At 45.4% G+C, this 24,881-nt stretch overlaps 1 protein-coding gene across 1 annotated transcript in view; it reads left to right on the forward strand.

The window, feature by feature from the left end:
* Positions 1–24,881, forward strand: part of URB1 (URB1 ribosome biogenesis factor) — a 703,763-nt gene that overhangs the window by 295,903 nt on the left and 382,979 nt on the right. The window contains exons 14-17 of the mRNA XM_078658408.1: positions 6,092–6,204; positions 20,376–20,486; positions 22,210–22,326; positions 23,901–24,039. Of these exons, the coding sequence (XP_078514534.1) occupies positions 6,092–6,204; positions 20,376–20,486; positions 22,210–22,326; positions 23,901–24,039 (480 nt within the window). The remainder of the gene's footprint in view (positions 1–6,091; positions 6,205–20,375; positions 20,487–22,209; positions 22,327–23,900; positions 24,040–24,881) is intronic.

The following is a 24,881-nucleotide window of genomic DNA, read 5'->3' on the forward strand; positions in this document are numbered from 1 at the left end:
ATTTTCCTGTAACACCGAACTGTGTGAGTGATAATAATCCACTTTCAGTGGAGATTTGTCTTGGACAGTGGCCCAAAAAATCTAAGATAAAAGATAATGTTGAGGTTGCCAGACATAACGAAGTAATGTTTTGATCTAGTAAAGGGAATTCTGAGCGGCTGTTCGATTTAATATGTCGGAATATGAAAGCTGTTATGGTATGTCTGGATGAAAGGTTAAATTATATGGCAATTAAGTGCTCTTTTGATGTGGTCAGTAGAGCAACTAAGTTACTATTTACAAGTCCAAAGTGCTCCATCATGGCTAAGCAGTTTGGCGGGTTTGAACAGGCCTGTTCATGTGAACATAAAAATCTTTAGGTACTCTAGGCAAATCATAAAGAAATAGCACTGGAGTGCAAATATGCAGATTAAGATATAAAAGATTCTTGGAAGCCGGTAGAGCCTCTATTGGGGAAGAGGCATTGATGCCCCTATTGGTGGCTAGTGAGACCAAAGATAACCTCTCCTTCAAGAAAGTCATCAACTTTCCCTACTTTAGGGAAGTCAACTCCATCCACGGAAGCACTGATTCTAGCATAAAAGTGTGCTAGTTACTTTAGTAGCATTTATGCACAGCCAGAACCTGATATCACAATAATTTTTGATGAGGTTTCTTTTCTGAATCTAAGAGTTGCCCTGAGTTAGTCTGAGCAATTAACAAAAGCTGGTTGGAAGGGCTGGATTGTGCCCCAATGGATGTTTATAAGAACAGTGAACTCTGGGCTGCCATTTTAGCTTACATTTTGAGGGATGTTGCAGGGAGTGATTTTCCATGTATGTGGTCCCAGTCTATTAATAATGCGAAATTGCAAAAAAGGGGATAGAGAAGACACTTAATGCATTCACCCAATTTCACTGCTAAGTTCCTTAGTAAACCTGGTGGGGAGAATATTACCGGCAAGATTAGGACGCTGGGTGATGGAAAACTCCATCTTATCGGATCTGCAGTTTGGGTTTTGGGAAGGCCTGGAAACAGTGCAACAGTGCCTAAATCTGCACTTACTAATTAGTAAGTATACTGTGGCCAGGAATGTGTCCCTGCATTTGGCATTCATGAAACTTAGCTAAAATTGGTGGTGGAGGAATCAATAGTAATGTCTTTGAGAAAATTGTATACAGACGCTCCAGCAAAGGTCTGTTTTGGCCTGACCGGTGAGCATTTCGATTCTTTTTGTTAACCTGATGAAGGTTCGTACTTAGACTTTACAAATGCCAGTGTGCAGAATACCTCACCGGACACAAAACTGGACTCACCACGTGGTCTTCCAATGGAAGAAAGTTAATCTTCAATGTAGCACTGCGAAGAGCAGCAAAGGTGCTAGACTTGCAATTGTGTACTCTCAAAACCAGAGCAAATTTATTTATTGAAGTGCTTCCACCAGGTCCACCTTCATCTAAGCATCTGTTAGAGCTTAATTAGCCCATGACAGACACTTCATATAAACCATGTTCATTCCTCTATTCCGCCAACCTGTGGCTAGATGACACAGGCCAGTCACTTGTTACCCTGACCTTTTGACAAGTCACTCAATGCCTGAAAGCCTTATGGTGTAGTCCAGTAAAATCAATCCAGATCCTTTTCCTTCGAATGCCCCCACCCACTCAAGAGAGGGAGTAAAAATGCATTGATGCCTTTGGCAAGAAAATGTTTTCAACAGCTAGCCAAGATTTTGACACTGTTTTAAGGTCGGGTACATTCATGACTTATGGGGCATGGCCAGTGTGATATTACTGGTCCAGTAATTCACTGACCCAAACATATCCAAGAGAGACAGGACACAGCAAAGTATGTGTTGCATGCAGGCCTCAACACCACCAACTGCATAGGCCACTATTTTGACAGCAGTGTAGAGGTTAGAAGGCACTCCTAGATGCAATCAACCAGGTTTTCAGTGGATGTTGAAGCGTCCCTTATGTACATGTCTTTTGATAGATCTAGACCGGTGTTTCCCAAACTTTGTGTTGCAACTCACTGATGGGTCGTGAGACAAATTTTGGTAGGTCGCTAAAGGCACCATCGAGCAGGCTCTGATCTGTCCCTTATCCCTTTATAGGACAGAACACCTCAGGCCTGTACTGTATCATCAGCCATTAAATACATTTCTGAGGAAGGACAAATTCAAATCATTTTTTGCTGTGGCTGAATGTATTTTAAGCTGTGAGCCTGTTATCATCCTCCTCTGTCTACATCCACACCCGCAACCTCCCCAAGCAAACCCCACAAGCATCCTTCAACTGCTTAACCCATGCTACCACTGAGAGCCAAATGCTGAAGTGATTATTGACCCAATTACTTAGGACCCATATTAGTTTGGATCCAGGTACATCAGGAGTAATAGGCCTCAACCTCCTCAGTTGGGCCCAGTAGCTCCTGCGGTCCCCTGAATAGGGTTCTTACATGAAGCCCTACACAAACTTCTACTAGTATAGAAAGCCTGGGACATTCAGGGTATGATCCCGATATTTTCGGCTCAGTCCTGTGACTCATTGAGGAAAGTTCTGAGCCTTCCTGTGCTCCTGACATCCTGCATACATCTCATTCCAAACACTATGTGGCACATGCAGACTCTGCAATGGCAAATAAAGTTTCAGTGTGACCCGCACCAGGGTTACCTCTTTGATACTGTCCAGAAATTCCAGGAGTCTGCCTGGGAACCCATGTGGTGGCAAACAACATGACCTGCAATGGGCCTCATTCTTCCCTACCCAGACTTCGCAGTTGTGACAGAAGCAACACTGCAAGGTAGGGGGTAAGGGGGTAATCTAGGAGAAGTGGTGGTCGAAGGCCTCAAGTCTCTGACAGAGAGCTGACTCCCAAGTCCTCCTTTTGAAGCGTTGAGTGATCTATTTGGCACTGATAGACCCTGAAAGCTTTCCTATCAGTGTCCAGGGTAAGACTAGTACAGGTCATAATGGGCAACACAACTGCCATTTCGTAGTACAACCATCAGGGCAGGGTGGGGTCCTGAATCAAGTGCCTTGATGCGCTACATCTCTCGAGGTCAGGGGACCATAAAAGAACTTTCTGGTAAACCAACACCTTGAAGAGTTCCTGAACACTAGAGCGGACAAGCTGAGCAGGCGTTGACTGGCCGACAATGCTTGACGTCTCCAGCCTGAGGTGGCCCATGGAATCTTCGATCACTGGGACATACACTGGCTGCATCTGTTCACCATGACCAATAATGTACACTGTCCAAGCTTTTGTGCACTCATGTTTTCTCTGACTAGGTCTTTAGGAGATGCACTTTGTCTAATTTGATATGGGTCACATATACATGTTCCCACTGCTGCTTCTCTTGCTGAATCCTGAGGGTAGTATGACATTTTAATCCTGAAATGTATATTTTTCAGAAGATGAGTCCAGCTTCTCTCTGTTCATTGGTTGCAAGCTGGGGAGTGATTGCAATGTGAAAAGATGAAGGGTAGTGGCCAGATGAGCTGATTTCTTTAGGTCACAGGCATTAGATTGAGTTGGAAGATACTCTGGTTAAATACGTCCTTTGTTGAGGATAGTTGAAAAGATTGTGTAGTTGAAGGTTTCAAGGTTGCAGAAGTATTCGGACAGTGTACACTACCAGGCGATATTTTGGTTGCTTAAGAATGCTGTTGTGTGGGAGAGTATTTTATTCCGTTGGTGTAGGTGGCCACCCGATGTTTAACTTAGATGTATAATAAATCATGTGACAATATCTTATTCTGAATGTAGAAAATGAGATGGCAAGTTTGAGGCGTTCAAAGGTGAGACAAGTTATTGGTATTGCTTCGCATTTTAATCTGTTTTTGAAGATGATTGCACTACTAGTTTCTTTGGCCATCTATCTTTTCAAAGGCCTAGGTGTTAATACAAATGTGTAATTTCTCTCATGCCTGAAGTTGTGCCTGCCATCTTAAGGGTCATTTGTTCAAGTTTCTCGAGTGTGTGCTGCTCAGTTTTTTTCATTCAAACCTCCTAGTGTTCCAAGTAGTCTTGTATATTAGTTTTCAAAAATGGTATTGCACTTGGATAACTCACTATAGAGTCCCTGTTTTCTACTCATTCTCACTTTTTCATTTATAGGCAATGATGGTCTCTGTTGGAGCAGTCTACAGAGCTGTGTGCGTTATTGCTATTGAATTGTAATTGAACTGCCATAATGTCCCTTTTGTTCTTCATGTATATTGTCCTAAATTTCCTGCTACAATAGCCTTCCACCTATTTCCCTCCACTGTGTAATTTTTACTCTTTTGACACATTGACCTGTACCTTATTGTGTCTCTTTGAACTATGTTCCTTTTTCTTTGTCATCCTTATGTAAAGTGCTCTGATACCCACTTGGGTGCTATACAAAACTTACAACTAAATAAATAATAAACCTAACTGCACCAATTTAAGAGTAATGTACATTTATGTGCAGAGAAGAGTAATAAGGTCGATAAATGATGCCTTGATCATGTTATTAGTAATATGTGAAACGAGACAAAATATGTTTCATTATTGTTGTAAATAACCATTAGCCCCCCTAATTCAGTCATGTACTTCAATGGTGTACTAATTCGGATGATTCAGGAATGTCAACGTGCTGTAGATGGGAATATTGAGTATAGTGGCATATGTATCACTCCTGAATCCTAGAAGGTAGTGAAATAATAGACTGCAGGATTGCCATACATACTTGTGGATGAACATTGCTAAATGTTAGCTAAGTGGCAGTGTTGTGAACGTATCTAGGACCCTATTTAAATATTCCCGATTTATGCCCTTATGTGGTTATAACAAATTATATCCTTATAAAGGCATAAGAATCATATCCATATTTAGTCATAGCCAATGCAGCCCAAATACGGCAAGGCTACTCCCATAGACTCCTAGAAAGTACAACGCGTTCTTTAAACAAACCAAGCCTCCAGCAGCCCAGGAAATCCCCCTTCTTTTGTTTTGATTTGAACAAGAACTCCTGGAGTCCAGAAAGAACTGTAAGTTCTTAGTGACGTCTTATATCCAACCTTTCGTCAAACTCGGCACCTTCCAGGTATAAATATACTAACGTTGCCTTAAGCAAACACATGGTAGTTTGGAGCAGAGCAGCTATCTACTTGCCCAAAGCCCAGCTGATGCGAGAGCCGAAGGAAGCCGACCCTCCCATTTGACCCACTGAGAGAGACGCTGTCTTTTCTCTTGCCGAGAAATCCAGCTCCAGTGTTTCCAGTCACCCTTGCGGGTTGCTGGGAGATAGAGTCCTGAGAACGAGATACAAGACCTCCTTCATTCTATAACCAAGGTACGGAGCTGATTAAACCCTTGGAGAATTCTTGATTCAGATTCTTGGCAAAAACTAACTTAACTTAAACTGCAGCTCACTTACTCCTTCCCACGTACTAGGCTTAGGTTAGGTACACCGGGGTAGGCGTATCTTAGAAGCACCAGTTGAGTACGTTTAGTCAATGATTTTATGTATGTATATATTTTATCCATTTTAAGTATCATATGGCTCAGAATCCATATCAATGCTTTTACAGTATTATTTCATAATACTCCTTTTACTGTACGCACTTTACTTTATGACAAGTATTGCAATTGTGGCAATTCACTTCTCTTGCACGAGAAAGAGGACTGCTCAATAAATAACACCTTTTATTGAAAACGCCGGTCTCTCTATTTCTCTGCACTCCTGGTGAAACTAAGTATGCACTATTGACTGAGTAAAATAGGTGTCTATTGTGTTCACACGACCCTGGAGATATACTCCTTGTTCTGGAGGGAGCAAAGTTGTCATGTTTATACGGTTGTCAGAAGCTAATCCCTTCTTGTCTATTCAGGGCAGTTAACACCTCCTTGTTTACTCGAGAAAGTTTCTAGTGACCTCTGAGCTAGCTGGCATTCATAATTAAGTCTAACATATTCAGTAGAGACCTAGTCGACCTCAGTCCTACGTCTAAACTATCGTTTATGTTATTCCAATGCGCACAGCCTATTGGGAATATAGGAACTACACTACAGCAGGAGTAAAGAGTTATTGAAAGTTTACATAATCCCAAAACATAAACCTCTTTCCACTTGTAAACTACAGGTGTAGTGAATGAAAAAGGAAGGGAACAGAAAATGCCCCCGGTTTTACAGTACAACATTCTGCAAGTAGCTCTGGAGTTGCCTGCAAATAAATTCTCCTGGTTTAATGCACAGGTATGTATAGCAGAAGCTGCTTTGGCATTAATTTGTGCATTTTGTGAATTTTATTATTTCTAAAACGTTTACGTATATTCTGTTGTTTAACACTGACTTTAATACAACAGTTCTTGGTCCATTTAAACTGTCTCAAATAAACCTTGCTGCTCGATCCATCATCTCCAAAATGTCATATACAAGAGTCTACTTGCATTAAAATTGATTTAATGTAATTGTTCAAGTTAATCTTGATTTGTAATTTAAGAACATACAATACGAGACAAAATGAGATCTTAAGGTCATGAAGGACGGTCTAAGGAATACGCAAATAGATAGGAGTTGGAAAACAATTGGAGAGAATGATAGGTATACATTTGTTTGATGTATTTGTAATACTGCAGATTGTTAGTTTATGCTTCAATTATTTTCCCTTAATCTTTATGTTCGAGGCATGTGGGCTGCTGAATTTATATCTATGCATAGATCGCCGCCTAGTGTTGGGTCCGGATGATTGCACATTGTTGTCCTGGAAGAGTCTTCGAAGTATCACGAGATAGGTGGCTCCTCCCCTGGACTACAGTGCGCATGGGCATCCACTCCATGCTCAGATTGTTTTTTTCCGCCATTGGGTTCAGATGTACTTTCTTAACCCGCGTTCGGAATATATATATAAAAACTTTCTCAAGGCCAAAAGGCCTTCGGGGCGTCGGTATTGTCTTTCGTTCGGTGCCTTGTATTTGTTCCAGTTCTTCGAGACGGACGTCGACGGCCGTTTGCCTTTCGACACCAAAGGCCCCATCGACGATCGACGATGGAACGGAGCCTGTTCAAACTATGCCCCGTTTGCAATTCAAAATAACCTCACATCGATGTGCACCTGGTGTGCAATAAATGTCTCTCACCGGACCACGACGAGGCCAGCTGTATGGCCTGTTCTCGGTTTAGATAAAAAAACTCTTCGCCTTCGACGCGCTGCACGACAGTCGGCGCGGGAGTCGGTGCCCGATCCGGAAAACATCTTCGGAGCGGACGACGAAGAGCGTGTAGAAGAAGAGGATCCTGATCGACAGTCGGATCCCGCGTCAGGACGAGAATCCAACTACGATGAGGACGAAGAAGAATTATACGTCCTTGATGAAGACATCGTCGAGGTAGGAGATGACGCACAACCCATCGGAGCCGTCGATGAGGACTCAGGCGATGAGCAGGGCCCAACCGCAGTAGCGGGGCCCGGTAAACACACTTCCACGGCTCAGGTCGAGGCATCGCCGGAAGGCCTTAGCCAAGATCTTCATCCACGTTCTATAGCCCCGCTTCAAGGCCAGGCTAAGAACATTTTCAAAGAGCCATCGGTCGATCGGCCACAATCAGTGGAAAAATCGTAACCAAAACCTAAAGACACTACATCGAAACCGAAACTGGTGAAAACAGTCATCGGCTCGACGACTTCGGAACATACCAAGTCTAAACGTGTGCTCGACCCCTCGGGGTCGCAAGGGGGTGTCGACCCGAAGATCGGGGCGCCGAAGCCCGTGTCTGCTGTTAAGCACGTCATGCTCACGTCGACGTCGGGGTCCAAAGATGGCGACTCTTCCAAGGGCCGCGAGACCCAAAAAAGCCTCGATCCGAAGCCTCGGAAGCCACTTCTGGTGAAGGCCCTCGAGTCGAAGACAAAACTCGGCCTACTAGAACAGAGCAAATCAAAGCAAAAGGGCGTACCTGCTGTGCAACAACAGCTCGAGTCGACGCAAGGTCACAAGCAACAGGTTGAACAGTCGAAGTCGGTCGGGTCAAAAACGACGCCTACCTCCAAGCAGGTCAGTCCGTCGCTGACGCTTACGGCGTAAATAAAATACGGACTACCCCCAACGGCACGACCTAAGATGGTCCAGCTCCCAAAGGGCACCGACGCATCCAAGTCGTCATCGGTAGCCGCAAATACTCAGCCCATGCAGGAGGACGTTCTGTTCCAGGCACGTCCTATAATAACCAGTCGAAACTATTCATCGACTCCGATTCAGGGCGACTCACTATTTATAAAAGGAAAATCATTCCTGAAACTCCTATGGAATCCTACAAGATACCACTCAAGAGAAAGAGAGACTCACCTCACCTACTCTTTTTGAACCCATACAATCCTATGGACAAGACTATGCCTATTCTCCCACACCTGCCACTGAGGATGTGGAGGAAGGGTACAATGAGGTCCAGTTTAATTATCCCATTGACACAAGCCAGGAGGAGTCCCAACCATGGACTGACCCTGTTGACCCTGATGAACCACACACTGCCCCTGACACTCAGTCCTATGCGGTCAAGACATCGCCTACTGAGGATACTGCTGCGTTTAACGCTTTGATTGAGAGGGCAGCCCTTAACCATGATGTGGACATGCACACTGACCCCGTGGAGAAGACTTTCTGTTTGATACCTTCTCTAACTCCGAAAGATCGGTAAAAACGTTGCCTATGCTCAAAGGTGTGCTCAAACATGCTGGTGACATTTTTAAAGAGCCAACAATGGCAAGGGTAATAAACCCCAGGATTGAGAGGAAGTACCGACCTGCACCTGTGGACCCTATGTATATCAAGGGACAGCTCCCTTTGGACTCCTTGGTGGTGGCTAATGCTCGAAAGAGAGCAAACTCTCAAACAAGTGGTGATGCTCCTCCTCCGGACAAAGAATCCAAGAACTTGGAAGCTTCTGGCAAACGTGTGGCAGCTTCTGGCAAACGTGTGGCAGCTCAAGCGGCTAATATTTGAAGAATCTCAAATACGCAGGCCCTATTAGCAAGATATGATAGGGCTCACTACGACACGCTAGTGCAGCTACTGCAACACCTGCCTTATGCTTATAAGGAGGGGGCGGAAATGCTCATACAAGAGGGGAAGTTAATCTCAAAACGCATCTATTAAATGTGCGTTGGATGCAGCTGACACAGGGGCTAGGGCCATCAACACTAGTGTCATGCTCAGGAGGCATGCCTGGCTCCGCATCTCTGGGTTCAAGTCAGAGATCCAAACAACTCTGCTTAATCAGCCAGTTAACCCTGACTTTCTCTTTGGTCCTGAGCTAGACACCACCCTAGAAAAAATTTAAAAAGACACAGAAACTGCCAAATCCATGGGAGCTCTACAGTCACAGCAGTTCAGGGGCGGTTCCTTTCGTCGCTCCGGTAACAGGGAAGGGTCTAGAGGACAAACGTCGCAACAAACCCAATACAGTAAAGGAGGCACACAAAACACCTATAACAAAAACAATAGAGGTGGATACCGTGGGAACAGTACCAAAGGCAGAGGACGAGGAAATAACAATGCCAGATCCTCCGCCACTAATAAACAGTGACATCTTGTCACTGCCCCCAGACCATATAACACCGGTCGGGGGAAGACTTCAGCAGTTCCTGCCAGTCTGGGAAGGCATTACCACGGACAGGTGGGTGAGACAACTTATACAACACAGTTATTGTCTAGAACTAACCTCCACTCCACCCAACATACCCCCAAGGCACCGTCCTATGTCCGCAGAGCACATGCACTTATTGCAGCAAGAAGTCATATCTATGCTGCAAAAAGGGGCCATAGAACTCGTGCCTTTAGAACAGGGTACAGGGGTGTACTCACTGTACTTCTTAATCCCAAAAAAGGACGGGTCTCTCAGGCCCATTGTAGACCTCAGACCCCTGAACGAATACATCCTGTCAGAACACTTTCACATGCTCACTTTGCAGCAAGTTCTACCATTGCTCAGTCAGGGAGATTTCCTAGCAACACTAGATCTGAAGGATGCATATTTCCAATTCCCGTTCACCCCAATCACAGGAAATATCTCAGATTCACCATCAACAACCAGCATTACCAGTTCAAAGTCCTGCCTTTCGGGGTCACTACTGCCCCCAGAGTGTTTACCAAGTGCTTAGCGACAGTAGCTAAACACCATCGGAGACAACACATCCATGTCTATCCATATCTGGACGACTGGCTTGTCCAAGCAAAGTCGGCCCAGCAATGTGCCAGCCACATGTCCCGCACAATTCACCTCCTACACACTCTAGGATTTTCCCTAAATTACCAAAAATCCCATCTACAACCTGCACCTGTCCAACAGTACTTAGGCGCAGAAATAAACACTCTGACAGCAACAGCACGGCCGAACTCAGCAAGAGTCAACAGCATGCAGGTGCTCATTCAAAAATTCAAGCCACGGAGGAGGAGCTTAGCGCGCACCCAAGATGGTCGTGTGAGCTTAGGGCTCCCGGACCTTTGCCACCTCCACCGACTATCCTGAACCCTATCCTGAATTGGTCGACGGGTTATTAATGGCACGGCCCTGCTGATCGTTTATCCGTTTTCGGATTTTGATTTGGACATCTGGAGCTGAAGATATGGACTTTTGAACTTTTTCGGCCTGCTCCATGGTGCTGCCCCCGGGCTTGGTTTCTCTGCCAGCCGGACAGTAATCGAACAACAACGGATCATGCGAGCCTCCTTTGCCCGGTTGTCTACTTTCAGTTTAGTTTCTCCCGCTTAGACCTACTTGACTTTGTTGCGATCGCCCTGGCTTGCTGCTTTCAACCTCACCGCTATTCACCGGCTGGTGACTCGGCCTCCTGCCATTTATCACTTGGTGATTGGTTTGCATCTTAATTTCTATATTGTTGCGGGCGCATCGACTTTAGCGCACGAACTAAGATGGCCACCAAGCCTGAGGGAGAGAAACGCAAGACCAGACCGGCGATGCGAGGGGGCTCCGTGCAATCAAATGACATGGACAGATACACCCTTGTCAAGGGCTCTCCGGGTGGATCGACTAAATCCCAGGCCACTATGGGAGACGACTCCCCGATGGATGAAGAACTGTCGTTGAGGGACGTCATGGGCGCCATTGCCGGGATGAAGGCCACGCTGGGTCAACAATATGAGGCCCTGGCCCACAAGTTGGATACGGTCGCTATCGATGTTACCTTGATCAGGGCTGACCTAGCGAAAACCAATGAAAAGGTCAAATCCCTCGATTTAAAGACATCTAGTCTTGTTACTGACGTCTCCGATTTACAGGCAGAGGTCGGTAACTTGCGAGCCGCCCGTGACTATCTCACTCGACGCCTGGACGACTTTGAGGGCCGGGCACGACGTAACAACGTCCGTCTGGTTGGTGTCCCGGAAACTTCGGAAGCATCCTCGGTGGACCTGCTGGTGGAGGATCTGGTCCTGAATCATCTAGCACCCAAGGGCCTCAGCAAGTTTTTTGCTGTTGAACGTGCACACAGGATCCCGGGTGGTCCGCCTAAACAGGGAGCCACTCCACGTCCCATCATTGCTCGGATCTTTAACTTTCGGGACAGGGACGCGATCCTGCAAGCGTCACGCCTATCTGGTCCAACGGCTTATGAGAACACTGCAGTCACCTTCTACCCGGACTTTACCCAGCATGTTCAGAAACAGCGACTTGGATTCCAGGGGGTGAAGAAGAGACTGAGGACTAGAGACATGAAATACGCCATGCTTTTCCCGGCCCGGTTACGTGTGGTGTACAACGAACGAACATTTTTCTTTGATCATCCAGGGGCGGCAAGTGACTGGCTGGACACGCTGCCCCCGGGACCGGATCGTTCTGAACACTCTGGACACTCCAGTGGTGCGGAGGGAGGCCCAGTGGAGCAGGAATAGGGGCGGAACCAGCTCCCAGTCCATCGTGTTGACTTTTCGGCTGTGGTTTGGTGCTATGCCTCTATTGCTTGCTATCATGCTGTCTTATTGGGGTGTGGGCGGGGGGGTGGGCGAGTCTTCCTCCTCTGGGGTTCTTTTCGTAGACTAGTTGTATGTTAGGGTGACAGGCACACTGCAAGTTGGGGTGGCTTTTGAGTCTTACGCAGGGGTGCGGGGTATGATGTACGGGGTTGTTTGGGGGGGTGGGGGGTTGCAGTTTCCGTTTCATTGTTTTCTTCAAGGCATATTATTGATGATCTCCTCTTGTACAGTGTCGCACCCGGTGTGGGGTGGGGATGGGGTTGATCTCTAGGATGGGGGTTAGGGGACTTAAGGTACTGTGTTGGAACGTGAACGGGTTGGGGGATAGGATCAAACGGGGCGTGGTGTTGCAGCTCTTGCGACGGTTGTCCCCTGATGTGGTCTTGCTTCAGGAGACGCATTTGCTTGGCAATACGTGCCATGCAATGAATAGGCGTGGCTATCGTCTCGTCGCGCACTCATGTTTCACTTCTGGCTCCAGGGGGGTGGGCATTCTGGTTCGGAGCTCCCTCCCTCTAGCTGTTGACGACATCATCCTTGATGACAGGGGACGGTACGCCGCCATTGTGGGGCGCTGGGAGGGAAGGGTTGTCGCCCTGCTCTCCGTCTACATGCCGCCGGGTCTCCAGACTACCACTTATGCGGATCTGGGAAGAGTGGTTTTGGGATTCCCCGAGGGTCTGCTTGTAGTGGATGGGAATTTCAACTCTGTAGTGTCGGGGATGTGTGATCGCTACCCTCCCCGAGACATTGCGAAGTCACAATCCTGGTTTGGGGATTTCCTGGAGGCTTTAGGGCTCACTGACTGCTGGCGCCTGCTTCATCCTGGGCAATTGCAGTATACGTTCCATTCTGGTGCCCATGGCAGTCTTTCGAGACTGGTTTATGTGCTGATGCCCTCCTCCCAGGCCTCCTCCATAAGGGAGGTGAAACATCTAGCTAGGGGTATCTCGGATCATTCCCCGCTGTGGTTGGTAGTGGATGCTCACTTGGGGTCGGAGGGTAGGGTGGCCCCGATACACTCCTGGTATCTCCGTGACCCCAAGGTTAGGGCGGAACTAATTAAAACGATTGACCAATACTTTGCTGAAAATGTGGGTTCTGTGTCCTCCTCTGTCACGTTGTGGGAAGCTTACAAAACTGTTATTCGGGGCCAGGCCCTCTCCTTGATTGGCAATGTCAAGAGACGTAGGCGGGAGGAGGTTGTCCGTGTTGAAAATGACATCACTGTTCTTGAGGGGGAGTTGGAATCCGAGGTCACCCCGGAGAGGCTGCACCTTTTGGGTCTAAAACAACTTGAGTATAGAGCGCTGGTGACTGATGCGGTGAAGGAGATGAGCAGGGAGCAACAGGGACGACTATATGATGTGGGGGATAAGGCGGGGAAATTGCTTGCTTGGCTGGATAAGAGGGAACGTGCGAGTCGGATTGTCCCTGTGATTGTTGATGTGAATGACGTGAGTATCACCGACCCTGCTGGTATTGTTGAGTGTTTCGCTGACTATTTCCGGGAAGTGTATTCCCCCGTCTCTGATAGACCGGAACAGGACTCCCACTTGCTCCTGCGAGATATCTCGCTGCCCCGTTTGTCCGACCCTGAAAGGGATCTCCTAGAGGCTCCGCCTACAGTTGATGAGGTTGTTTCGGCCATCCGCTCGGGGAAGGCCTCGGGCCCTAATTGGCTCCCAGTGGAGCTTTACAAGCTCCGTCCGGATGTGATAGCACCGTATCTGCGGTCGATGTTCTTGGAATCACTGGTGGCAGGCTCCCTCCCTCCCGACCAAAGATTGGCTTCCATAGTGGTGATCCACAAGGATGGCAAGCCACGTGACCGCTGCGCCTCCTTTAGGCCCATATCATTGATTAACGCCGAACCGAAGATTCTGGCCAAAGTGCTTGCCAACCGCTTGGTCACTGTCATAGGCGATCTGGTTCACCCGGACCAATCCGGATTCATACCCCATCGTAACACGGCACTTAATCTCCGGCGCCTGCATGGAGTCCTCGCGCGAGCGGCGACTCTGCGTGAACCGGCCATCCCGGCGTCTTTGGACGCCACCATGGCGTTCGATACGCTGGAGTGGCCATATTTATGGGCGGTTCTCTCTAAATTTGGCTTTGGCCCCACCTTCATCGCCTGGGTGAAATTGCTTTACACCGACCCCTCAGCCCAAGTGGTGGTAAACGGTCGTGTCTCGGCCTCCTTTGCTCTTGGTAGGGGAACGCCCCAGGGCTGTCCTTTATCCCCTCTCTTGTTTGCCCTTGCTTTGGAGCCTTTGTCGGCATGGCTGCGATGGGAACCGTCCTTGAAGGGCATTAGATGGACCCCGGAGTTTGAAGACCGAATATCCTCATATGCAGACGATATACTCCTATACCTTACGTCGCCTCGGAAATCGTTGATCGTCCTTTTTGACGTTCTGACTTCTTTCCGTAAAAACTCCGGTCTGGTCATCAACTGGTCAAAGTCTTGCATCTATGTTCTATGCGGCGAGGCCCCTCTCCCGCCTCGTGGATGTCCTATTTCGGTGGTGCGGGAGGGATTCAAGTACTTGGGGATTTTTATCACCTTGGACCCTGTGCTTCGTTATGAACGCAATTTGTTGCCCCCTCTCCAGCGCCTCCGTGCCGATGTGGCTGCGTGGGGCAGGCTCCCTCTCTCTCCTCTGGGACGGGCGGCGTTATTTAAGATGATGTCGCTCCCTCGGTTCCTTTATGCGTTGCAAAATACACTTGATATCGTGCCCGCCCGCTACTTCCGGGAGATTGAAAGTCTACAGAGACAATTGGTATGGGGGGGCCGTCCTCGTATTGCTGTTGCAAAACTGACGCTCCCGTGGTACGACGGGGGTATCGCGCTCCCCGACATCCGCCGCTACTATTGGGCCTCTCAGCTGGGGGCCATCAATCACTGTACTTATGGTCCTTTGCCGAGCCCGGCGTTTGAGATGGATAGATGGCTGCTGCCTGGTGGAGACTACAACAGGGCTCTGTATGCGACATCTGCAGGCGGATCTCTCACGGGCCCCACTAGGACAGCGGTGCAGGTGTGGCATCGCGCTACAGCGGCCCTGGGCTGGGCGGATAGGCCGACCCGTGCTACCCCGCTCTATGCATCGGAAAAACTTGGCTCCCTCTGGAAGTCGAAGGGTTTCGATAAGTGGGATGTCATCGGTATCAGCAGGGTGAATGATGTGTGGATCAAGGGTAGAGTCAAGAAGTTTGAGGAGCTGAAAGTTGAGTATGACTTGACTGATAGAGAATCCTTGCGCTATGTGCAGATCCGACACGCGTTTTCGTCTGTATTTCCCCTGGGCTCGGATATTCCGGAGGCGTCCCCGCTCGAAGATCGGGTGCTAGACGGACATGTCCCTGACGGCATGATCTCACTCATATACAAAAAGTTGATCAATGCCAGAACCGACCTACTGAGTAACCTTCGAGTGATGTGGACTAGTGACGGTCTGGAACTCGACGACGAGGATTGGCAGGCTGCGATCTCTTCCCCGAAGGAAGTGGCTATCCCGGCGCGCCTCCGGTTTGTCCAGCTCAAAATTCTCCATAGGGTCTACGTGACTGGTCCCCGTTTGGTGCGAAATGGGTTCTTTGTGGATGGACTGTGCAGGCGTGGTTGTGGTATGGTGGTTTCTCCATATTATTTGGGAATGCCCTGCGGTGATGCGCTATTGGACTCGCGTGCATGAAGTTATGAGTGAGGTCACGGGTGTGCAATCAATGCCTGAGGCGAGGCGGTGTCTGTTGAATGTCTGGGAGCCGAATGATTATGACCTGGCGCAGCTTCGATGGGTGACCTTGGGTAATATGATTGCTAAAAGAGACATTGCTCAGTTGTGGGGTGCCCAGAGGTCACCGACAGTTCTGGTGTGGCAACAAAACATTGACTGGTGCATGTTTCGGGAAAAGACAGTGTATGTTTCCCGTGGCACGCCCCGCAAATGGGGGGGAAATTTGGAATCAATGGAATGCGTACCGTGGTGGCATCTGTACCCTCCCCCCCCCCTTCGGAATTGGATGCTGACCTGTCATCCTCCCAACCTGATGTTTCCTCCACGGGCATTTAGATATCTTGCTTCTTCCTGGTCTCCTCCCCCCTCCCCACTTTCATCACATACTTCTGACATCTGATTTGATTATGTATTCCCCCCCCCCCAGCGCCGACATGACACAACTGTAATGTATTGCCTTGTTTTCTGTTTTTTTCTTTCCTTGTTTTTGTTATTTTGCATATAATAAAAAGATATTTAAAAAAAAAAAATTCAAGCCCCAACACTCACTCCCGGCGCAAGTGTTCATGCAACTAATAGGCATGATGGCCTCCTGTATCTTTATAGTCCCACACGCGAGGCTGCACATGCGTCCACTTCAGGAGTGCTTGGCGGTACAGTGGAACCAGGCTCATGGACAGTTGAAAGACCTAGTGTTGGTGACCGGTCGTGCATACAACTCTCTGCATTGGTGGAACACACAAAACCTTTGCAGGGGACGACAGATAGTGCTGACTGCTGACGCATCTCTCCAGGGCTGGGGAGCGCATGTCCTCAAGTACACTGTGCAGGGCCTATGGACAACACAGTAGCGAAAGATGCACATCAACCTACTAGAACTGATGGCAATCTTCATAGCAATGAAGGCATTCAAGTTGCATTTGTGCAACAAAGTCGTGCTGATCCGGACGGAGAACATGACTGCAATGTATTACATCCAGAAACAGGGAGGGACACACTCTCCACAATTGTCACACCTAGCACAGTGCTTGTGGAAGTGGGCCATTCAAAGGAACATGTTCCTCATGGCGGAACACCTCCCGGGCAAGGACAACCAGATGACGGACCTGCTCAGCCGACACAGCCATCAAATGCACGAGTGGGAGATCCACCCCTCAGTGCTACAACCGTATTTCCAGCAGTGGGGTCATCCAGAAATAGACCTATTCGCCACACAAGAAAACGCAAAATGCCACACCTTCGCTGCCAGGTTCCCACACCCGCAGTCTCAGGGAAATGCGATATGGATGAACTGGTCGAACAGATTTGCGTACGCTTTTCCTCCCGCACCGCTCATACCGCTGGTAGCGCACAAACTGAGGCAGCACTCCATGACCCTCATCCTGGTTGCTCCAACGTGGGCAAGGCAAGCATGGTACACCACGTTCCTAGAACTTTCAGTGGTGCCCCACCAGCGACTACGGCTCACAACCAGTCTCCTCACTCAGAACCATGGAGACATTCAGCACACAGATCCGCAACAGTTGAGCCTTGCAATATGGCTCCTGAGGTCATAGAGTTTGGCTACCTGGACCTGTCCCCTGACTGTATGGCCATCATCAAGGAGGCTAGGCGGCCTACAACCAGGGCGTGCTATGCGGCAAAATGGAAGCGTTTTGTCATCTATTGTTCCAATAATAACATAAATCCGCTAGATGCATCAACGCAAAACATCATATGTTACTTATTGCACCTATACAGATGCAATCTGGCATATAGTTCCATCAGGATACATTTAGCAGCTATGGCAGCTTATCTTCAAAACAGACAGCGCCTTTCCCTTTTCAAAGTGCCTGCCATTAAAGCTTTTATGGAGGGACTCAAAAGGGTAATTCCTCCAAGACACCCGCCTTCGCCTGTCTGGAATCTAAACATAGTTCTCACAAGACTCATGGGTCCACCATATGAACCTCTTCACTCTTGTGAGATACAATTTCTGACATGGAAAGTGGCTTTTCTGGTAACGATCACATCACTAAGACGGGTTAGTGAGCTGCAAGCCCTCACTATTCAGGAGCCTTTCATTCAGATTCATGCTAATAGGGTGGTGCTGCGTACCAACCCTAAATTTATGCCTAAGGTAGTGTCACAGTTCCACATTAACCAAACTATTGAGCTGCCAGTATTCTTCCCAAATCCTGATTCAGTGGCAGACAGAGCACTACAAACACTAGATGTTAAGAGGGCTCTCCTGTATTACATAGACAGAACTAAAGATTTCAGGAAAACTAAGCAACTGTTTGTTGCCTTCTCTCCACAGCACAGGCAACCCAATTTCAAAATCAGGTATAGCCAGATGGATTGTTAAGTGCATCCAAATCTGTTATCAAAAGGCTAAACGCACATTAACAGTTCCCCCACGAGCACATTCCAAACGCAAGTTAGGGGCATCCATGGCTTTCCTAGGTAACATTCCTCTAGAGGATATATGCAGAGCAGCCACATAGACCACAATACACACATTCACCAAACACTACTGCGTGGATGTACACTCCAAACAGCAAGCTGCTGTAGGTCAGGCTGTTCTCAGAACTCTTTTTCAGACTGCTGCAGCTGGCACGGGCAACCACCGCTAAGGAGGGTACTACTATTTATTCTATGCATAGATATAAATTCAGCAGCCCACATGCCTCGAACGGAATATGCAACTTACCAGTATGCATCTGTTCTTGGCATGTAGGGCTGCTGACATTTATATCGCCCGCCCTTCTCCCCAGTGCCTGTCGCAGCTGTAGCACTCAGAATTATTCTCAAGAATGGTCATCACTTACGGTATCATACTCCATCTCTGCCACAATGGCGAAAAACAATCTGAGCATGGAGTGGATGCCCATGCGCACTGTAGTCCAGGGGAGGAGCCACCTATCTCGTGATACTTCGAAGACTCTTCCAGGACAACAATGTGCAATCATCCGGACCCAACACTAGGCGGCGATCTATGCATAGATATAAATGTCAGCAGCCCTACATGCCAAGAACAGATGCATACTGGTAAGTAGCATATTCCTACACTGAGTTCTACTCTACCTTATCGCTGGTCCTACAGTATCAGTCTAAGCCCCTGTCTTTTTGTCCATTAAAACTAAAACATTTTTGACTAATTTTTTTGCCCGAGTACATTTCCTCCTAATCCTCTCTAGGTTTTCCTGTTAGAGCTAAACTGTATCAGTTTGGTTAAAAGCAGACTGGACAGAAGGTTTGGAAGAGGCGGACAAGTGTCCCTGAAATGTTCCAACGTTTCACCAAAGCTTGTATGTTGATCTGTACAAAGCCAGAATGTTTACTTGCTGGTCTTTTTTGAACTGGGAGCTTTTAAAAATGATTAGTAAAAACATAAACTATAAAATATATATTACCACAATCACAGATATATCACCCTACAGAAACTTGACCTTAACCTATCCCCACAGTCAAGCCCTTCGCCCCAAATATATTAAGGCTGGAGTATGAATAATAAATAAACCCAGTCTTGGGTAGGTGGTAAGAGAATGGTTTAGGAATTAGATACAGTTTAAAACTTTAGTAGTGTAGGTTTTGGAAGCCTGTATTTTTCACTCTCTTTTGCTAAAGTTGTGTGAAAGCTCTATTGTCACATCTAATCCAAAAATGATGGTAGATGGACTTGCCAGAATTTGGTGACTACTTTGTCAACACTTCTAGTGGTGGCATTTATGTTTCCTGTGTGATGTTGCAACTGGCAGAGCTGGGGGAAGCTTTACAATTGGAAAGGCCTCCTTCACCCACCTTCTTAATAGCGGGCGAGTGACAGGACACTAATTGTTTTTTTGGCGGAAGTCCCTTTACTGTCCTCTACTAATTCTTTCTTTAACCCTGAACATAGCAGAGTCCCACTTTCAAACTAATTACCGCTTATCCAGTTAACTTCATTTTTGGGTTTCTCTCGTTCAACATTTCACATTCTTCTAAAGTGGCGACTTAGCACATGGAAACCTTATGCCATCAGTCATGTGAGGCTTCCTTAACTTTGGTGGTATTCAGTTAATTACATTTTACTTTATAAGTACGTCAGCTAATTTGTGTTATCTTTGAAGGATTTATAAATTAAATAATTTCATTTTGCACTCAATCTACTATAGTGTGAGCCTCAGTGACTCTAAAGAAGCAGTTATACTCCTTTGTGTGAGTTTGGTTAAAGCCTGACCTTTGGCTGAAGACCTTAACTGGACACAAGGATTGATTGCAAAATGCCTTCTCATTTCTCCTCTTTACAAAACCTGGACAATCATTATTATACTAGTGAAATAAAACCCACCTTTTTATGCTGACTTGATCTAATTTCATGAAATAGTCATCCTTTTGCTATCTGTCTGCTGTTATTTGTATTGTTTTTTCTACAGTTACATTGAATGTAATGTGTGATTATTTGCATTTACGTAGTCACAAGGGTGTTAAACTCTAAATAACATCATGTTCGACTACTGTCAAAGATACCTGCACTATGGATTTGGTTCTTCATATTTTCTCATTCCAGTAACATTTGTTCACTTTGTTGGTATCTTTATCCATTAATTGTGCATTTTAACAAGTGATTTATATGTGATTCTTTTTCCTCACAAACTTGCCAAGTTAGGCAATGTGCACCTTAGTAGGGTCCTATGAGTGTATTAAGATGTTTATTTTATTTCTATTGCAGGATGCAAAGAAAGTTTGTGGAGAGAAATCTGTATTCAGTTTGCTTTTGAAAATGTTTGTTGCCAGTAATCACCCACAACTTAAAACATCAACAAAATTGCTGATTGTTAAGGTGAGCTTTTTCAGTTCTTGTATTTATTATTATTTTTTGTTATGTGCAGTGCCTTGGAGATTCTCCATGAAAACTGGTCACAGCAGATAAACACCATTACGAACACATACCTAGCAACAAGAGTAGAGTTTCATTAGGATTTGGAACGAAGACTAGTTAGATAATGTGTAATTCTGATGGAAGAACTATGACTCTGTTTGAAGAGAGCAAAGTAAGTCCATATATAAAACTTCAGGACAAAAGGGCCCAGCCTTAAAACAATAGTGAACTGAAAACCATCTATTTTAAAACGTGGCCAACAGTTTTCTTATGGAAACGGGAGGGTTTAGCAAAACCAAATATTTTGTTGTACATGACCAGTTGCTAATTTGGCGGATGACTTGCATTCACCATAGACATTAGTGACTGTTTTCATTAATTGTATCTGTCCCTGTGAAGCTTTTTGTAATATCTCCTGTGAACGTCATTGTCAATTTTTTTGCAAGGAGAGAAATGCAGAAGCCTATTTAGCTGCAGAGGGCGAAACTCAATGGTTACTTCACCAGTTAGGGGTGCACAATAATAAGATGGGATGCAAAGCCTTTAGCTGCTGCTTTTCTGCTGAGCAAGCACCCACTGAGCATGGGAATACAAAACAAAGGCCCCACCATAAGGATATTTGTGTTACCTCAGGTTTTTTTAGTGCACAAATTGAAACCTCTGTGAGGCGTGTAGACATTTGAAAACATCAGTATATTTAAAGAGTTTGAGGAATTGTGATTTAAATCATATATTGCTGTGTAGTCGGCAAGCCATATTCTTGGTGCGTGTTTTTTTTTTTAATGTATGATAAACATTCTTATAAAGTTTACAACATTTGTAAGGTTTTTTCAATGCGTTACAGGACATCAGAGTGGTTTGGTATCTCTGGACAGAGGAGATAAAAGATTGATCAGAAACAGAGAGCATTTAGGTGATCTTAGACAGGGAGGACAGGGCAAATGGCACAGAAGCAGAAAAACACGAGACAAAAGCTGTGTCAGGTGATTGGTGATGCAGAAAGTACGACACAGGTATTTATGTTTTAAGACTATGTAGAAAATAGTAGGGATATGTGAGATTAAAACGATTGAAAATACAAGCAGACCAATGAAGTGGAAAACATGGATGCTTTTAGGAGTAGAGATACAGATGCATTATAGAAAAGTAGGCTAACAAAAAAGGGGAGTTTTGAGTGAGGCACATAATGGGAAGGTTTAGATAGGGATTTAGAAAGCGTAAATCATGAATTGATGCAAAAACAATATGGAGACTTAAAGGGCATGTCGATCTGAGACCCAGAGTGACGATGTCCCGTGATTGACGGATGGCTCTGTCACACCAGGGGACTGAATCCTTTGAGGCAAAGGGGTGTGTTGTAATTGGAGACAGAGGAAAAGGGGAGATTGTGCAAATTAGGGTTCAGTATGTGCTGGTGAATGGCATGGTGATTATTAAAGGTGGTGGATGCCAACAGGTTAGACTTCACTCTTTCTACCATTATGGGCTGTGCTAGGATTTGGGGATTCACAATAAACGTAGAGTGGATTCTTGTATCTATATATAGTAATTGTTTGAAATGCTTAGGGAACTCTAATGAATGACAAGGAAACACCTTTTAAGCCATTTACCTGTTCTCTGTGACTTACCCTTTAGAAATTAAAATGAAAGATTATTTTTGTGACCAGTTTCATTTCCTTCACAGATTTTGCGTGATAGTGGAGTGTTTGATTACACATGGAAGGAACTGGATTTGTGGTTGGAACATTTGGATACAATTGAAGACACTCATAAGGAAACTGTAATTCATTTTTTGGAAAAGGTGAATGTTTGCTTTTAACCACTTAAACAGAATAATTTCAGAATAGGTTTACATTTTATACAATCATTAAAAAAAAAAATTGCAGTATTGTTTAACCTACAAACATGAAACCTTGACCAAAGCAATGATACTGTAATATTTGTTTGTATTTTATATTTAAAAAGCAGATAATCTAAAATGTGACAGTGTGCTCAGTGCATAAGTGTGTGTACGTGTATACACACACACACACACACACACACCCTCCCCATGGTGTCATGGCAATAAACACAAAAGTGGTCCATTACACAGTATTTCAATCTCAGTGATGTGTACATATTCTAACCTAACACGCCAGAAGTAATGTCGCCGTTTTGAGCCCAAGGAATAAAGCCACGGGTCTCTTCAGGACAGTGGCGTTGAACTAGAAAACATACATGAAGGACCAGTTCCTAAACTCCCTGATGGGAACGAATCTCAATCAAGTGTTTATTATATGGATCTATGCATGTTTACAACAAGCCTATTTAGAAGATCGCGATGCCGTTCACTGTTTGCTATAGTGTATCTCTACTCGCTGGGGCACAATGCGATTCTTCCTTCACCTTCTGCATTGGGGAGCAGAGATACACTGTTAGTTGGGTACATATACCATGCAAGTAGTTTCATTTATTTCTGTAGCAATCAAACCAGGAAATTAAATTCACAGGACAGAGTCTTTTCAAGGTCAGGTAAAAGTGAATTACCAAAGAAGAGATGGCTTCAGCAGTATAAGACTAACATAGCGTTGTTTGTTTAAAGAAGCTTGGAGTGTCCTGTTAAAGGAAAGAGCTGCTTCTGGAAGAACTTTCACCATCACAGATGGTTAAGATTAGACACTAAATAGAACAACTGATTTAAATGTATAACCTCGTCAAGGCTCATTATCTCAACGGATCTTATCTTAATTGACACCTCTAATGCAAAATTAAGTCTTCTGCTGGTAAACTGAATGGCCATCTTGACGTCCACTCCTTGCTGCAAGGTGCTGTGGTCTGTATACATAGGGTCTCAAATGTCCATAAAGCTCAGGAGCACTCTCACAGCTACACATACAAACTAAATAAGGCTGGTGACAGAATGCATAATTGATCACCTGAAGGGTTTAGCAGTGAACTGTAGAACGCCCAATCACAATTCCCTTTTTTTTTTGGTGAGCAGGAAATTTACAACAAATTCAGCATTATACCTTTGAGTTCATCCAGGTTTTAAGGATAATCTAATGATTCCTATGACAAAAGCCACCAACAGTTCCTACAGAGCTAAAAGATAGGAATTGTTCTAGTGCAGTATGTATTACATTTTTTTGCCTGTGCCCTAGCCACTGCCTGTTTGAAAAATTTAATTAACATGCACTCATCCAGGTGTTACACATAATGATTGAAAATATTTTAATATATCTGATCGAGAATTGGCAAGCATGTACATTTTCATTGGGGAAAAGGACTGTATTGAGGACACATATTTAAATGGTGAAATTAGATAAACCTCTGGGCTTTGGGCAGGATAACATACTTTTTTTCTCCGTTTATGTTTATTTCTTCTTCTGTGGACAGATTTTACTTAAATTGATGTCGAACCCCCACCCATATACTGATAAAGCAGCAGATGTTGTTCAGGAAGCCAGCATGCTTCAGGTCAATGTGAACCAGCGTGACTCAGATAGTGTCAGTCTGCCAATCTCTCACATCGATGGTATGTATGCACTTTCATGCACTACTGCTCATTTCCTGTTCTCTAAATGAAGATATAACATATGCCATTTTCCATATTGTCTGTTTAATGGCAATCATAGTGTATTGGTGGTATTTGTATTTTGATGCTGCCTAGTCTTATTTCTAGTGTGCTTATGAACAAGCATGAGGGCTCAGAAATAATTGAGCGTGTAATTGGCACAACATGGACTTTATTGTTCATTTAGCAAAGTTATTTTTTCTCTCTTCCTCTACTTAAAATGTCCTTAAGGCTTTTTAGCTTGTCAAATAAGGATTCAAAGGTTACAATCATATTCACAGTTGAAACAATTTCTGACACTGTAGTTGTCACAAATTTAGAGAATGGAGGTCAAAACCACATATCTGTTACTAACATGCCTTCACCATGAATGCCAGGGCAAAATGAAACTGCTTCTAGAGTTGTTTAATGGAGCTTTATGTGTTAAGGACTAGTCGCACGTCTGTTCAGTGTATGCATGAGTGGCTATTCCCTCATCTCGGGGTCACACGTCAGAAAATTCTTTAATCAGCTAAGAGCCACAAAAGGCATACATAGAAATATAAAAACAAACAGTACATACACAATTAAAATATACTCCATAATCTTATCTACATATGATCGCATCATGCCTTACTGCAGCCTGAATAAATGTATACACCGAAAAACAAATTCAGAGGAACGCAATTACAAATGAAACACTGCCGCTCTAAATTGTCTCATGTTAAGTTCATTCAAAACGGGTACCAAGAACAACTTTTTCAGTCTCATGTAGCTTACAGAAAAGGATGCCTTGAGAGCACCTTTAAGATAACCTACCAAGT

This window comes from Lissotriton helveticus, chromosome 8 (assembly GCF_964261635.1).
Source record: "Lissotriton helveticus chromosome 8, aLisHel1.1, whole genome shotgun sequence".
NCBI classification, from domain to species: Eukaryota; Metazoa; Chordata; class Amphibia; order Caudata; family Salamandridae; genus Lissotriton; species Lissotriton helveticus.